General features: G+C 47.0%; 1 protein-coding gene across 1 annotated transcript; it reads right to left on the reverse strand.

The window, feature by feature from the left end:
* Nucleotides 1-13: 13 nt before the first annotated feature.
* Nucleotides 14-11,238, reverse strand: LOC117039284 (transitional endoplasmic reticulum ATPase-like). The gene is made up of 11 exons (XM_033136385.1): nucleotides 11,041-11,238; nucleotides 8,550-8,661; nucleotides 7,116-7,288; nucleotides 6,475-6,617; nucleotides 5,434-5,564; nucleotides 4,552-4,683; nucleotides 3,583-3,685; nucleotides 3,125-3,258; nucleotides 1,529-1,664; nucleotides 1,053-1,165; nucleotides 14-205 (listed from the first exon to the last, which is right to left on the reverse strand). The coding sequence occupies exons 1-11, from the start codon at nucleotides 11,058-11,060 to the stop codon at nucleotides 14-16; spliced, it is 1,389 nt and encodes a 462-aa protein (XP_032992276.1). The 5' UTR covers nucleotides 11,061-11,238.
* Nucleotides 11,239-17,639: the final 6,401 nt, after the last annotated feature.

Raw genomic sequence — 17,639 nt, forward strand, 5'->3', positions numbered from 1 at the left:
TTAAGAGCTCTTGCTATTGGGTTGCCAAGAGCTGGCCCACCTGGAAGTCATCCATAGTGACAGCCATGGAATTGAGGATGTCAGCATCGATCGTGTCGTCCTCCAGGTCAATGACGCTCATCTTCTTGCGGATGGCTTGGAGTGCTGCCTCAGAACACAGAGCTGCCAGGTCAGCACCCACATGCCCATGCGTTTCGTTGGCCACCTGTAACCACAAACTGTGTGTTGGAGGGGACTTTCCATGGGGTGTCATTCCCTAGGACAGTTCCTTAATGGACATGCGCCCAGGGTTCCTGAAGCAGCTTCTAAGGAAAGTGAGTCTCTCCTAAGGATGCAAAGAGCCTGTCCTCGTAGCTAGAGGTCTGTCCCAAACAATATACTGCTGGCAAACCTGCTCTTTTAGCACTGAACAAATGGCAACCTGCAGAAAACACGATTGCCGTTTGCTCCATTTCAGTGCTAAACTGCAGGTTTCCCCAAGGGGAAAGCAGTGGGGCAAATGGAAATGTGGATGAGTCCTCAGTTGACCTCAGGCAAATGTAGAGCACCCTGCAATGCATTCTATACAGGGTACTTTCTGGAACTTTCATTCTACTCTTCATACCTCTGAGCAAGGATAAGCATGCCCTGACAAGCACACACAGACAATTCTCAAAGCATGCTGCTGTCTCCTTAGGTTTCCTGCATACCCTGTTATCCACTAGTACCTATGTACTTCAGAACCTGAGAGCTACTATAATTCATGTGCATCATATCTTTGCACCTAGGGCCATGGCTCTTAACCCCCGTCCTCCCACCCAACCTGGGTCACATATGAGGTGCATCACTTGATGTGGGAAGCGGCACCCTTGAAAGGCATGGCTTGAGATGAGATGGAGTCTTCCACCTATTGTGTGTGACCTGTGACAGCTCATTAAGACATGTAGCAGAAATCAAGAGATAAGTGTTCCTGCCTAATGCAGCCCCTACCAAGCTCTAAAGAGCCCATGCATCTATGTGTGTCCCTTGGATCCACCCTGCCTCCCCATAGGCCTCCATTGCCTGCTCCTCACCTTCTCCAGGTCCACGTCATCGGCCAGTTTCATGTTCTTGGTGTGTATCTGCAGGATTTCCAGCCTTCCCACGGAATCTGGGATCCCAATGTCAATTTCTCGGTCAAAGCGCCCTGCATGGGGTAAAGGAGCACTGAGCCCAGAACTACCAAAAACGACACTCCTTAGCCTTGAGTGTGCTGTTTTCATCCTCATAACTATCATATCTTGCAAATGAGGGAACAATGAATGCGAAGTGTGTCTAAGTAGTTAGGATGTGTCCCTGGTGATGGGTTGGTATCTGGGAAGGTTAAGGACCCCATGAATTAAACAAGAGAACTAGAAACTTGTCTCTTCTTACAGCCAGCATCTTTAGGAGCAACTTGTGACAATGGGACTCTGGTATTTTCCTCAATGGATTTAAGGCTCACAACCAAGGGAGGAGAAGGAGGAGAGTCCCTAGGGCAGATGGATGAGAATGCAGGACAGTCTCCTACCAAACCGGCGCAGTGCAGGATCAATGCTGTTGGGCCGATTTGTAGCCGCCATGACTATCACATGTGAGCGCTGCTTCAGGCCATCCATGAGTGTGAGCAGCTGGGACACAATGCGGCGTTCCACTTCTCCATGTGTCTGAAACGGGAGCCCAAAGTTAAAAGAAATGCTGGAACAACAACTGGCTCTCATACCTTAGCTTAGAAGTCAAACAAATCCATCCTAGGCCTAAATTTTGGACACAGCTACCCCTAGTGGTGGTAAGATGTGCACAAAAGGAAACTTGGGAGATACAGTGGAACCTCGACTTACATACACCTCATCTCGTGGACGTTCCAAGTTGAGTCCGTGGCAAACCCGGAAGTAAACACTGGGTTTGCTGCGATTCAAGGAAGCGGCTTCTGCCACCTGAGCATGTGCAGAAGTGCACTACCGCCAAATGCGCATGCGCACAAGAAGCCTCTTCTAGCGTACCATTTTGACCAGCGGACGGACCTCCGGAACGGATTATGTCCGTAAGTAGAGGTTCCACTGTACAGCAATGTATGGCTGCTTCCAGATGGTCAGGATTTTGTGGAAAGATTCAAGACCTCGCAGGAATTTCAAGTTTGCGCAGTTAGAGTGGATTAGAGCACTGCAATTTATTGCCCTAGCCCAACAAAATCCACTTTATTTTTGAAAGGGGCTTTTTGCAGTTTGGAAAGTAACATGCACTGAAAAGTATGGGATGAATGATTAAAGGGAAGACATGTAAACGCCCCATAAGCAAACATCTGGAGGAGGGGCCCAAGGGTGAGCACCATAACAGGGCAAAAGCTTGGGGTGCATCCCTTGCAGCATCGCCTCTCTTGTACTTGGATCCACAGGATAGGATTTTGCAGCATTCTGAGAAGCAAGAGGAAGGGGGAAGGTATTTGGCAGCACCTTTTCCTCCACCAGCTGTATAATGCCAAGAAAGGATTACTGTATTCTGCATTACACAGACTTACCGCCAAGCTGAGGATAAATATGATGGGAATGGAACTAGGCTCTCCCAGCATGGCTTCTGCTAGTGTCAGGCTGGGAGAGAGTCACTGTTCCTGGTACAAAACTTAATGATTTCTGTTCCATCACAGCATTAAGCACATCCAGAACTGGGTTTATTCCATTCTGCCATCTCCTCTCTCATTTCATGCTGAACAGCTTTACAGAATGTGCCAGTGCTATCAACAGTCCCAAAGAATATCACACACCAGCATTTCCCAAATAATATAACTGAGGAAAGACCAGCATACCTCTGGCTAAATTCAGCCTCTCTCTCTCTCTCTCTGTAGGTCTGTCTCTCTCTCTCTCTCTCTCTCTCTCTCTCTCTCCATGTGTGTGTGTGTGTGTGTGTGGAGGGAAAACACACAGGCTTCGTTTAAACTAATATTTCACCTAATGGTGAGATATAGTTGCTTTTGACATTTCTGGAGGCAGTTTATTGCATTGAGGATACCTTCCCAACACATCTGAGATGGGAGCAGCCAATCAAAGAAGGATCCCAGTTTGAACAGATAGCTGTCTTTGGGCAAAGTAGGATAACTTTACTCTCTGCTCCCAGTAATGCCATCTCTCACCTTCTCCCTCTTAGGGGCAATGGCATCCAGCTCATCAATAAAGATAATGGCTGGAGCATTCTTCTCTGCCTCTTCAAAGGCTTTGCGTAAGTTGCTCTCCGATTCCCCAGCCAGTTTGCTCATGATCTCTGGGCCTATAGAAGAATAGAAGACAATACTTAGTCTTAGATTGTGAAACAGCCTCTTCTATACTTCAGAGAAGCAGTTGGAGAATGAAATGGCATGGCACCAAAAATACTATTGCCAGTTCTGCTGTGCTTGCTTTGGTCACAGCCCAGAGTTTAGATGTCTCCTGTACACTGGCTTCACTTTAATCATAACCACCATCTATTTCTGAGTGGCAAGAAGGATTAGAGTCATTGTCCTCAATGGATGAAGAATGGGTGGATAGGTTTTGCTAAGATCCACCACCCACCCACTACAACTTCCCTCTTTCCATTTCACACAGTATTTCTCACCATTGATAAGGAAGAAGAAGGCTCCAGTTTCATTTGCAACAGCACGGGCAACAAGTGTTTTCCCAGTGCCAGGGGGACCATAAAGAAGAATCCCTCGTGGAGGCTAGGTAAAGAAAGGAGGGAAGGCAGAGGAGTCCTATAAGGAGAGTCTGTGAAAAATAATTAGGTCCTCCAACAGTGACAGGGGCAGAGCTGGCCCACCCATGAGGCGGGGTGAAGCAGTCGCTTCAGGCGATGGAAGCAGTGAGGGTGGTGTCCTCACAGACATCCTGCCTTGCCACACTGCTCCCACCACAAACCATGTAAAGGAGGCTTCTGCAACAGGAGAGCGGCAGTGTGTTGCTTGCTGGTCTCCCCTGCCCCTAGGGGCGGAAACAGACCAGCAGCAAAGCCTTGTGGAACGTCCCCTCTTGCCGAGAGTCTCGTCGAGAGGGAGGCGTTCCAGTGCACAGTGTTGTACCCCAGCTAAGCACTTGCAGAGTTTGCACACCCCTGCCTCCTTCCTTGAAGGTAAGCCCTTGCAGAGCCTCATGAGCCACACACCCCTCAATGGTGTCAAAATGTCTCAGGCCATCCCTGGTGAAAGGTCAATGGGCCAGAAAAGATGCTTTGGCCAATGAAGCCAAGAGAGCCTACAATGTAGGAGGCAGGAAAAGTGTTCTTCCTTATTTTAGGAGCGGAAGTATAAATGACACAGAAAATTCTGCTTAGAGAGAAAGGTGGTGGGAACAAAGCAGAAGGAATACTCATCCACGCAACCTATGGAAGAATGTTGCAACACAGGAATAGCTAGTATGGTGTTGTGAACTACAACTCCCACCAGTCCCAGCTAGCATGGCAATGATCAGGGAGTTGAAGTCTCCAGTTCCAACATCCGCTTCCCCTGTTGTAATACGTTTCCTGAACAACAGTGAAGAATGGTCCTCTGGAAGCTATAACGCCCTGGCCTTCCCACTTCCCCTGCTGTACCTTCACACCAATAGCTTTGAAGAGCCCTGGGTGTCTCAGGGGCAGCTCCACCATCTCCTTGATCTGAGCCAACTGTTTACGGCAGCCTCCAATGTCATCGTAGCCGACATCATTGAGGCTTTCCTCTTCGTCCTGACAAAGTGGAGGGGTGAGCAGGAAAGTATCTCAACAACAGAGCACCCTGTCCCACAAAGCTTATATGGCATAGTTAACATGCTGAGTAAACTGAGGAGGCAGGATCTGTGCCTCAACTCTTCTGTGGGCTCTGCCAGATGTTGCTGGACTACAAACTCTCATCACCCTCAACCATTGGCCATGCTGGTTGGAGGTGATAGGAGGTAGGAGACCAACAACACAGAGCGGTCAGAAGGCTTCCCTTATGCCTCTCTTCAACTTTGTTGAGGTGCATCTTCCACAGAATTATTATTTTTAAAATTAATTTTTACTGAGCACCACAGTTATTTGCATGTACCAAACAAACTGGACAGTGCCAATTTTGTACAGCAGATCCCACCCTCAAAATCCTGTGCCTCTACACCAGGGGTCACCAAACTTTTTCAGCAGGGGGCCGGTCCACTGTCCCTCAGACCTTGTGGGGACTATATTTTGAAAAAAAAAAAGAATGAATTCCTATCCCCCACAAATAACCCAGACATGCATTTTAAATAAAAGCACACATTCTACTCGTGTAAAAACACGCTGATTCCCGGACCGTCCGTGGGCCGCATTTAGAAGGCGATTGGGCCGCATCTGGCCTTAGTTTGGGGACCCCTGCTCTACACTATCCAGACGGCTTGAATGGCTTCTGGTAATTATCACCCAACCATAACCCAGCTGCCTGCTCTCCCATCCCTGAGGTGTATCTCTTCAGACCTTACACACCTCTCGCTTGATGGGCTCCCCCTCGCAGTGGATGATGGTGTCAGGAGCAACAATGCAGTGGGGGCTGGGGTCAACCTCAACAACCTTGAACTCCACAGCCCTCATCCCGCCTCGCACAAGGAAAATGTCACCTGGGAAGACAAGAGGAAGCACCTTGCTAGCTCCAAAGGTTCCGAATTTGGTATTCTAACCACAATAAAGGCTGGGACGTGACAGTTCTGGGGCAAAATAGGAAAAGGCAACACCTGCAAGTAAACTAGAGAACTGGGAATATAAATCCCAGTGGGATTGCCAAACCCAGCCCCAAACTGTGCTCAGACTGAGAAAACAATCTCCCCAGTGCTTAGAAGCAGAACCAGTGCCAAGTTAGAGCCCTTGGCATGGTGCCCTCCAGCACCTCCCTGTCAGCCCTCCCCAAAGTTTTCCAGGGGCAGAAGGGATGGGTAGTGGCACTAGTCCAGCTGGCCAGGTCTCCCTCAGCTCCGTGCTGTAAAGATAAGCTTTCGGTGAGGCAGCTGCAGCAGCCACCATCTTTATTATCTCTAATGCCTCTAGGCTCCAGTCCTGAAGTAGCATGTGCCAAGGGTGCGGCCCAGAAGTGTTGAGGAGGTGAGTGTGGTGCAGCAGCTAAAGTCCTAGACCTGGGAGACCGGGGTTCAAATCCCCACTCAGCCATGAAGCTCACTGTGAGACATTGGGCCACTTACTTTCTCTCAGCCTAGCCTACCCTATAGAGTTGTTTTGAGGATAAAATGAGGAGGGAGAAAACCATGGGTGCCACCTAGAGTTGCATGGAGGAAAAGTGGGATATAAAATAAAACACAATAAGTCACCAAGGTAACATTGGCTTCGGCTACTTAGCCCAGCGCTTTATCTTACAGCAATAATGAAATTATTGGCATTTACCCCACCATGCTGGGTGCTGATGCTGTCTTCGCTGCAGCACCCTTCTCCTCCAGGTCTAAGGCCCCTCTCTCCAGCACTGCCTCCCTCCCATTTAGCCTTGTTCCTTATGGCAGGCCTAGTGTTGCCCCTCCTCACCTTTGTGCACAGGTCGATAGGCCTCGAGGAAATAGGGTTTGAGGTAAACTTCAAAGAGGTTCCCAGTCAAGCCTGCAATGGTGTCGTCAATGGGCAGGACGTGGATCCGCTTTCCATACTTCACATCCGGACAAGCCTGCACACTACACAAGGGAAGGCTCAGCTAGCTTCCATAATGTAGCAGAGCACGTGCACACATGAACATGCACACACAGTCTTCAGGAACAAGCTGAATTTACTGGGCATGCAACATACTGGGTGTGCAACACAGCAGCCATTCCCAAGCTCTAGCATTGTCCTCAATTTTAATAGATTCCAATTTAAGAGATTCCATGCTGGACAACTTCAAATAAGTGTGTGTGTGTGTGTGTGTGTGTGTGTATATATATATATATATATATATATATATATATATATGAATGTGCACACATGCAAATTAGCAATAACAAGGGCTGTTTCCCTCCAAAAGCTTAAAATAGCCCCACTATGAGCCTTGCTGACTGTGTGGCACAGTTTGCCCTCTGTTGCTCCCTGTGGCAGTGCACACCTGCGCCTCTCCAGATATACCCTAGCACACTCACAGCACAACCCCCTTTCCTATGCTTTCTTCCTACCACTAGTTCCATTCGGACAGGCCTCACCTGACCACGTCTCCGAGGCGCACACGGAGGTTGTTGCGGGTGACGCGGTTCATGCGGATCTTCTCGTTCTGGCAGGAGTCATCCGTGAGGACGATGCAGACTGTCTCCCGGCGCTTCTTCCCCTTCAGCAGCACCGTGTCCCCCCGGAACAAGTGCAGCTCTTCCATCTTGGCCTGCAGTGAACCAAGAATGGGACTGAGGAAAGGTCACTTTCCACTAGATGACATGGAGCTGTGTGTGTTCTCGCAGGGTCAAATGTCGCGCATCTGTTTGTGCAGGTGAGATGCCTGTGGTGTATTTGCAATGTGTGTTTTGTAAGGCAATGTGAGAATGGAAATTGTACACTTTTGCATATCCATTGTGTGTGTTATTGCCTGTCTTTCTGGAGAAAATCAAGTCTATGGGATGTGTTGTTGCTGCTGTTAATTTATATTCTGCCCATCTGGCTGGGTTTCCCCAGCCACTCTGGGCAGCTCCTAACAGATTAAAAATATAACAAAACATCAAACAGAATACGTTGCATACTGACAAATCTAAGATATGTTTGAATTCAAATCATGTGCTCACATCAGCCTTGGCACAATTCTGCACACATGGGTTTCTTATGTATATTTCTCAACCGTCTCTGTGTGCTCTTTATGTTAATATTCAAATCACATCATGTTTGTGACACAAAATGTATGTGTGCAGTTCTCAGCTATAGATTAGGAGAGGCAGACAAGCAATCATTTTTTAGTCTAATGGACATAAGCAACATTCCTTTGTCTTATAGGTTAAAATCAGTTAACACAACCAAATAATTAACAGTTATAACAAAAAATAAATACACACACATGACCCAGCCCCAAACTACCGCTGGTTATTTGGCATTTTATATTTTGGCCTTCTTCCCAAAGAGTTAGAAAAACACAGAGTGGCTTGACATATTTAGAAGTTTCCCCATAAATTCAGTTTGTGAGCTAAAAAGAAAGTGGAGGGATGGCCCAACACAGACTGAGTGCACTCACTGCCTTCCAAGAGCCATGGGACACGGGAGGAGGGAGGTGAATGTGGCAGGGGCTGAGAGATTGACCTGCTTGAGCCCCTAACAGCTAAGATTATATTCAAGAAAGGATTATGATCAGGGGATGTGCACCATGATGCATGCACCCCTTGACCCCACCTCCTCCCCTTGATTCCACTTCCCCTCCCCACCACTATATGGTGGAACTATCTTCCTCTCCATGCTGTACTGCACTGGTTCTTGGCGTTCAGTGAGATGGAGCCATTATATTCACTGGGTGCAGGATTTGAGAAAACAGACTGGCCAGACTAGCTAAGGAGCAGAGGGCAATGGTCTAGAATGAAGCAGCAGTCACAACGGCTAAACTGACTGTGGAATGTGGGGCAAAGGACACTATGGGCAGGAAAGGTGAGCAGTAGATTTCTAGTTACCTGAGACAGGCTCACAATGCTGTTGTCTTCATTGGCCGCTTCATCTACAATGAGGCGGTTTGGACGATGCTTCTGGCGTAGGATGGCTGTGGAATAATCCTCTCCCTTGGGGCTACAGGACAGAACATCAAAGAGGTATCTCAGGTGTGTGGATGCTCACGTAGAGGTAAGTTTCAGAGAAGAGAGGACTACAATCTGTAGGGGTTTCATCATAGATATTGCAGGAAGATACAGTAATGTCACTTTACACCAGCCTTTGGTGCAATCCATGTTTTGGGATGCAGCTCCCATCAGCCCCTGTTGGGTTGATAGGAGTTGTAGTCCAAAACATGTGCAGGGCACCAGGTTCAGGAATGCAGCTCCACATCCACTGAGAACCATGACCATTTGCAGGTATCCATTTCTACCAGAAACCCAGGCTGTGTGCTGCTAGCTTTCTTCCTAGCAACAGGGCTGCAGTTCTCCCTCTCTCCTGATAAGTCATCAATCAAGGTGACCAAGGTTGTTTTCACTCTGAAGACCAGGCCTTCAGTCAGACTCAAATGGATCTACAAGTTGTTGGGACTTCAACTGCCATCAACCCCAAGCAGTACGGCCAATAATCAGGGATGGTGGGAGATGCAGTTTCACAACAGCTAGAGAGCCACACGTTCCCCATCCCTCATTTAAAATGAAATGGGAACTGGTGGAAGAAGGTGTGCTCTTTCAAGTCACAAGTCACAGCAAACTTCAAAGGCCTGGCCAGATGGGATTATTAAAATAAATATAAAAACATCAAAACAATATTATTTTAAGAGCATTTATTCTGGATACTTTTTATATCTCATAATAATAAATATATAGTTGTTCCTGAAGAATAACAATTGGCAATTATTTTACATCAATAAATAAAGGTCCCCTGAAATTGTTGGGGAAGAAAACTGAGCTTCCTTCCCTAAATGACATCCTCGTTGCTGATATTGTAGGCATGACACAAGACGAAGCACTTATTTATTGCACTGGAAGCTGTATTTGGATAGGTGGCCTGAAGGCTGGAGAAATTAGCTATCTGGAGGAAAGACATCTGAATCCTTTGCAACAAACGAGTACTGTAATAATTTGTTTGCACATTTTTGTTGGATGTTTCTTTTGTTTTTTGGGGGGGAAATAAAAGAAGCAGCTGTCTATATGGAATCATTAACAGTGCAATTCCTGCGTGTTGCCTACTCAGAAATATGCCCCATCAACTTCAGTGGGACTTACTCCGAGGTAAGCATGTACAGGACAACAGCCTTCATCAAGTTGCGCCATTGTCCTCTAGTAGTCACAACATTTCCGTGGCAAATTCAGGGTAGTGGGGGTGGTATAGCAGTTACGGAGTCTGATACAACAAAACCAACCCTAGTCTTGTGTCCTCTATTTATTGTACCATGAGAATACGGACAAAAATCCTCTCAGCGATGCATCTGACAAAGAGAGCTCTCTCACCCCGCAAAAAGCTCATGCCACAATAAACATTGTGGACTCTATAGGCTTGCCATAGGTTAAGAAAATTCCTGACCTGTCCTGGTTTTCGGGTGTAAAAATGGTGTGTGTGTGTGTGGGGGGGGAAATTTTGGCAAAATGTCAGGGAAAACCCGGGTGTATGGCAATGCAATGGAAAAACAATGGAAAATGCTCCAAAAGCTTTTTAAAAAAATCACTATTTTGGGGGGAGGTTCTCCCCAAAAAGCTCAACAATTTTGGGGTTTTCCTAACGAAAGCTCAACAACAAATCTGCGGGTGTCAGGAATTGTACTTTTTTAACTGTGGCAACCCTAGGCCTCTATGGTGCCACCAGACTCTTTGTTGCATTCTGTTGACACAGCTGATGCTGAGCGACACAGCAGAAACGCAAATACCTAGGCAGGGAGAGGGGAGGGGAAAGGAAGGGGGGGTCATGTTTTCCCCTCCAGCCTCGCGTCGCGGTCGGATTGCACAACCTATAAATATCCTAGCAACGCTCCCCTCCCCGTCCCGCCATGCCCATGTGGTGCGATCATTGTCGGATATAAACATCATCAGCTGCCCCCTAGTCCGGCTTCACAAAACAACCAACTTGGGAAATACGAGAAGAGCGAAGGGCCCGCTCCTGCCAGGCTTCGGGGACGGGGGACCCCGCTATTCACACGACACGAGAGGAGCGAGAGAGAGGCATTAGCAACACCAAAACAAACACGCCCAAGGCCCTCGGCACCTGCTCAAGCAAGCGAGCGAGCGAGCGAGATCCGAACTTGGGGGGGGGGGGAGTTTCCTCCAAGTGCGAGGCCCAAGGAGAGGCTTCTCCCGCCTGCCTCCCCCTGAGCCCTGCCCCGCTAGGGCCAGAGGTGGGAGCCCCCCCCCCCGCCGCCGCCGCGAGTTCGGAGGGGTGCCGAGCCCGAGCCGCCCCTTTGCCGCGCGCTGTCCTCTCGGCGGAGGAGAGCGGGAGGCGCGAGGAGAAGTTGGGTCCCACGGCCACGCGAGACGAACTTACTCCCCTCCGGAGGCGGGCATGCTGGCTGCTCGACTGCAGGCCCTTCCTGGTGCTTCCCCCGGCCTGGCGTGCCGCTCGCGTCCTCCGCTGCAAGGCCTCGGCTGCTTCGCGTCCCCCTGCTCCCCCGCGGCCGCTGCCCGAGTGCCCTGCTTCCCTCCTCGCCTGCCTCGCTCACGACACTTGGAAAGCCGCCCAGCTCTGCCCCCGGCCCCGCTTGCCGCCTGCCTGCCTGCCTGGCCCGCCCTCTCTCTCCGCACGGCCCTGCCAGGAGTTTCCCAAGCGAAGGAGGTTGCTGCCCGCCTCCCCGCCGGGGCCTCCGCGGAGATAAACAGCCAGGCGTTGTTGTTGTTGTTTTGGCGAATGAGGGCAGCTGACACGCTCGTGTGGCTCCACACAACCGCAGTCGTTAGTGGAGGGGTCCCCTCCCTCGTTTATACACCCGGGTCTGCGACTCGCTCGTTCTTGCTTAATGAATAACAGAAGCAAGGGTGCCAATTGGAATAATTATTGGAGGGGGGGCAGGTAAGCCCCGCCCTGCATAATTGACCACCACGCGCACCCTTATTTGAATGGCAATGCCTATTAACTTTTGGAGGGTGGGCTCAAATATTTTAGGGGCGCGCGCGAAGGGACCTCAGCCCCTAGGAGTTGGCTGCTATGAACAGAAGTAAGGGTGAGAGTTGATTCCAGACACGCATCTCTCAGCCGGTTGTCTGCAGAGAGAGAGACCAATGAATTTAAGGAACGGTGATAAACTTGCAAGTAATGCCGGATAAACCCCCAATAATCCTTCTACATTTGCCATTTTCTCTGTTCCCTCACTAGTGCTGCTTTTGACTTGACCGCTATGAATTTTTTGACAGGCGAGATGTTCGTGCATGATGCAGCACAGGAAACCAGGAAGAGAGGCCACCCTCCTTTCCATTCCCAGCAGCAGTTTAGCGTAATTCGATCGTGTTGTCGTTAGAACGGAGCCTTGTTTTGCGCCCACTTTTTACGAGCCCTGCAGGTGGCGCTATGCTCTGTATAAACACAGCTGCTTGCCTTGCTCCGCCCCGAAAGCTTGAGCTTTGGCGGCCTTCGATTATGCTTCCCTTATACTGTATTTGCTTCATTTTAATCTTGGACGTGGACCTCTCTTTCTCTAGAATTTAATAAGTGCGTCGGATGAAAGCCTATATCCCGTAATAACAAATTGTGAGATAGCAGGAGTTTGGGATACTTATTTTGCTCTGGCTCTTAGCAAGGGCGTTGGCAAGTGGGGGCAGAGGGGCCACTGCCTTCCCCAGAACAAGTAAAACAATAGAAATACTTAACTGACAGTCGGTCCTGCCACCCTAACAAAAATCCTGGCTACACCCATGGCTCTTAGCAGCATACACTGTGAAAACCTAAGATAGCTCCGTGTATGAGTGTATTTTCACAGTTTGCTGTACAAATTCGACCCGTAATACATAGTTAAAAAGAAAGAAAGCTTCATCTCTATTGGCTCAGTCTTGGTCAGCAGAACCTTCAGCCTATGTAAAGTTTTTTAAGGCTTCTGGTTTGGACTTTGAGCATCCAGGTGGAAGGAGTTCCAGAGCTACCAGTCAGCCACTCGAGCTAATGTTACGGTTATGAATTATTCAGAAATAAGACCCCTTTTCTGTCTTGTTTGGGAGTAGGTTTCAGAAACCATGAAGCAGAAATCACACAGAACCCTCTTGTCCTGTGCCATAGAATCCTCATGATTCATGGGATCAACTCTGGTTCTGTTGGGTTACTATCTCTACTAAAAACAACAAGCTCTTGTGGCACCTTGAAAACTAACAGATTTATTGTGGCATAAGTTTTTGTAGATCACAGTTCACATAATCAGGTGCACTCAGTGTTGCTCTTAGTTGCAGAGATGGTTGGTGTGGGTTGTAAACAGTGAGGTCAGAAGGAAATGTAATGTGAAAAGTAGTGATGGTGACGTTCTCTCTCTCACACACACACACAAAACCAAACCAGTTGTGTTACTAATAGAAGCCCTTGCATTGGTAAATCAATTACCATATATTGTGTAATAAAAATCCATTATGTCCATTCTATCCACAAGTGATAACACCAAACTTCTTGATGAAGCATAATTTATCTGTTTCATGTAGCATTCTTGCTTTGACGTTCCAATATAGCCACCTTAAGGTCAGTTACGGAGTGTCCTGGGAGACTGAAATGCTCTCCTGCTGGTTTCTCCAATATTGCCAATTCTGATGCCAGGATTTCTGTTCATTCACTGCTTAGTTTCCAGTGATGTTTTTAATAATAGCCTTTTTTGTGGTTCAGTAATGATCTTTTCTCTCCCGCCTACCCTTCCTCCCTTTTCTCCTGTGGGGCCAGCCAAAGGTTTGCTGACATTATGTTATCATCTTGTGGTTTGATAACTGATTCCTTCTGCTTACTCTCTGCCATATGCCCAGGATGCCTGCATTGGGGAGGAGGCAGGGGAATGCATCTGGGCACTTGGCACTGAGCACAGCCAGATGGAATCCCACAAAAGAAGCTGCACTGAGGAGGCAGCCAAGCCAGCAAGGGCTGCTGAAGATCCTTGTAGCTCGCAGAAACAAGCTGTAGAAGCCCAGGATGAAAATCAGCACAGGTGAACTGGGAACTTGCTGCCTTGGAACCGTGTGACTTCAGGAAGTAATATGCCATCTGAAATGTTTCTAAAATGTGCCAGTTTGGGGGAAATGACTTTGCTTCCTCTGGTGGTCTACTGCAGTATTATTCGCTGGCAAACGGGGGATAATGCCATCTATCTTGCCAGCATCAGCACAGATTTAAGGATTGCAAGTGCTCATACAAAGTGGTGCTTGCTATTGAAATCTTCTGTTCTAACATGGGGCTGCTGCTTGTACTAAGTGTTTTGTCTGTGTACGTTACAAACATGAGTTGTTTTATAATTATACAGTGTTGTAAAATACATGTACCATGGCTGCAAGAGAGCCATTATTGGCCAGGACATTGGTCTCATAATGTGTGAAGCAGAGCACATGGTAGCTGCTGAAACTAGGAAGTGCTGTGGTACCAGGCAGTGTTGCAGAAAGCACAGTATATAGCATGCCCTTTTTGACAGTGCAGCTCCATAAGATGCTATATACTTGTTTGTCAGCTGACACCAACAGCCTAGATTGGTTATCTTTCCACCCAGTACTTAAGGCTAGATTAAGGTGGTTGAGGACCCAAAATTGGGACCACCTGCCCCTCAAAAGGATCAAATAAGATACCACTAAATAAAGCCACCTCATGGGAAGAGAAGACTCCCTAGAAAAGACCCTGATGTTGGGAAAGATGGAGGGCACAAGGAGAAGGGGACGACAGAGGATGAGATGGTTGGACAGTGTTCTCAAAGCGACTGGCATGAGTTTGGCCAAACTGTGGGGGGCAGTGAAAGATAGGCGTGCCTGGTGTGCTCTGGTCCATGGGGTCACGAAGAGTCGGACACAACTGAACGAATGAACAACAACAAAATAAAGCAATCTGTTATGGCATGAGAAAGGTTTTGAGCATGTGTAGTTTTATAACTCTTTTGTTTGCATATATATTGACAACTTTGATAAATAAAATAATAATAAATAAATACGCTCTGAGCATGTGCAGTTTCACATTATAAACTTGCTTAATTCATCCTTGCTTTTGCTCAGTCACCAACTCTTAGCCTAAACTAGCTCACATGGCTGTTCAGAGGCTATAGGAGGCTGTATACAATTGAAATGGAGCATTCAAAGGGAGGAGGCAGTACATGAGCACAAGACTTGCTCACAATAGGAACTCAGTGTTTCTGAGGGATAAATTCCAATTTCTGGTAAATGAAGTTGTGAAGAAGTTGAGGACTGGACTACTTTAATCTAATCCATCCTAACTATTTATTATTATTTTAAATTTCATATTGTAACAAGAAATTGACTTGGAAAATGCTCACACCACTTTTCAAGACCATAGCAGTAGGATGTGGACATAAGGGGGCGCTACCACACAAAAAGAAGCTGGAACAATCTCCTTGGCTGTTTTATAAGGGTTACCGGTATTAGCCTCTGCCCCAATGAGCCTCCTAAAGGACTCCTTCCCATATTGGTACATTTGGATCTCAATATAAGCCATTGTTACTAACCTACTACGAATGTGTTGATGGCACCTACTTTGCTGCTCTCTGCTAGCATATGGAAGAAAGAAGCCATGCTCCCTGACTTAATATTAGCATTCAAACTGGGAACCATGGTTTGTTTGAACCATAATCAGTAAGCAAAGAACAAGCCTTTGCTACAGATTATTTGGACCAGGGTTTGCAATCCCTGTGCCTCTTGCTAGTAGGAAAGGAGACCCTGATGAGTACATGATATATTAACATTTTCCATGTTTTCAAAAGGACCCGAACTGGCTAAAAGGAATTATAAGGGTTCCTTCTGTGGATCAGAAATTGCTTAAGTAGCAGCAAGCAGAGAGCAGGATTCAATAAGATAGTTCTCCGAAGGGAGAGATGTCAATAGTGAAGTCCCCCAAGGATTGGTTTGGGACGTGTGCATTTTAACTTGTTCCTAAAAGATCTAGAGCTAGAGGTGAGCTCTAGAGGTGAAGGGATGCAGGCTTATGATTGAACCTACCAGAAGGGAAGGTGCTGTGATTCTTCCCTGTACCGTCAAGAGGTCTGAATGGGGTGATTTTATTATAGAATGGAAAAGATAGTTGGCATGCTCAGAAACTGAAACTAAGAGCTTTCTTCTACCAACCCCTATTTGTTATTTTTAAGTCAACCATCATCTTTGTGCTCCCCATGCCATGCTACCTCACAAAATTAATCTCCTCTTTAACGCTTAGCATAAGTAGGCAACGATGGAAATGAGCCTGAAGGAAATTTATCTCTTTGTTAACCATAGATTTGGAAAGAAGGAAAACTTATTGCATGCCTACAACAAAAACAGAGAGAACCTCGCGCAGTGGAAACTTTTTTGGCAGCTCAAGAGTGCAGGTGAAGGAAGGTGACGCTAACCATCGACTTCCTAATCAACAATACTTCAGCCACCTCTGCGCTCCTGAAGTTCTAAATTTACTATTACACCACCAGCTTGTTTTTACTGGATAGTAGAATCATATAATCATAGAGTTGGAAGAGACCATAAGGGCCATCCAGTCCAACCCCCTGCCAAGCAGGAAACACCATCAAAGCATTCCTGACAGATGGCTGTCAAGCCTCCGCTTAAAGACCTCCAAAGAAGGAGACTCCACCACACTCCTTGGTAGCAAATTCCACTGCCGAACAGCTCTTACTGTCAGGAAGTTCTTCCTAATGTTTAGGTGGAATCTTCTTTCTTGTAGTTTGAATCCATTGCCCTGTGTCCGCTTCTCTGGAGCAGCAGAAAACAACCTTTCTCCCTCCTCTATATGACATCCTTTTATATATTTGAACATGGCTATCATATCACTCCTTAACCTTCTCTTCTCCAGGCTAAACATACCCAGCTCCCTAAGCCGTTCCTCATAAGGCATCGTTTCCAGGCCTTTGACCATTTTGGTTGCCCTCCTCTGGACACGTTCCAGCTAGTAACTATGATCATTAGGAGGAGTGTAATGTAGTGCTTAGGAGATTTCTGCTTGCTTGATAGAACAATCTCCCCTCTCCACATGCTGTTATGGGGGATCCCCTGAACTCCACCAGCCAATTTGGGAGGGACGGGGTGGGGAAGCCCCATTGTGCTGGCTGAAGTCCTTGGATAGGTTTCTGCTAGGGAGACCAGTTAGTTGAATATGGCCTACAGTCTTTATGTGATCAAATAATATCAGTGGTGTCCTTTTATTGTTTCATGTGATGGTTACAGTATATGCAGCTTCAGGGGTAATTGCAGAAGTGGCTTTGGAATAATAAAATGTTATGTTGTTGGCTGGGTGGGTAAACCTGCAATTCTCCCCGTGCCTGATTTTATTTGGTTGGAAGAGCGCTTGATTATGACTTCTGATGTTTAACATGTTTTAAGTAACTTATAAGGCATTGTGTGAAGGCATAGATATTGTATGCTTCTCATACATTGATGAAATCCAGAGCTAAGCATTTGGGCTGGGGCTTGTTGGGCTGACTTACAAAGATGCCGGCCTGCATGACATTAGCTTCTGCCCAGATGATTCCTGATTAGAACAAGCAGTGGGCCACTGATTGCTGCACACAGATATCTTGTACATATATGAGTATGCAGAAGCTTTTAAAGTGCATTTTAAAAAGGAAGACTACTCAAACATCTGCAGTGGTAGTTCCAAATAAGAAACTGTCCTTGGCAGACTGTTGCCTTTTATCAGGGCTGCTCTTCAAGGGTAAAATTAGATAAATTGCTTTCAAAAATGGATATTTGCCTAGGGACACTTTGAACAAAGCTATTTTTATTCTGAAGGTAGGCTAATATTCTAGTTGTTCTTTGCTCCCCTGTGTGGGGCTTTTAACCTCAATAGTTTTGAAATGGTATGCATATGATGCAAAAAAATCAAAAAATCAGATCTGCAGTCTCTGATAAACTACGGTAGATATTTTCAGAAGCTGGATGTATGGTATCCCCTGTAATCTTTCCATACCTCTGACTAGGAAAGGTGGATAG

The sequence above is a fragment of the Lacerta agilis genome, chromosome 2 (genome assembly GCF_009819535.1).
Source record: "Lacerta agilis isolate rLacAgi1 chromosome 2, rLacAgi1.pri, whole genome shotgun sequence".
NCBI classification, from domain to species: Eukaryota; Metazoa; Chordata; class Lepidosauria; order Squamata; family Lacertidae; genus Lacerta; species Lacerta agilis.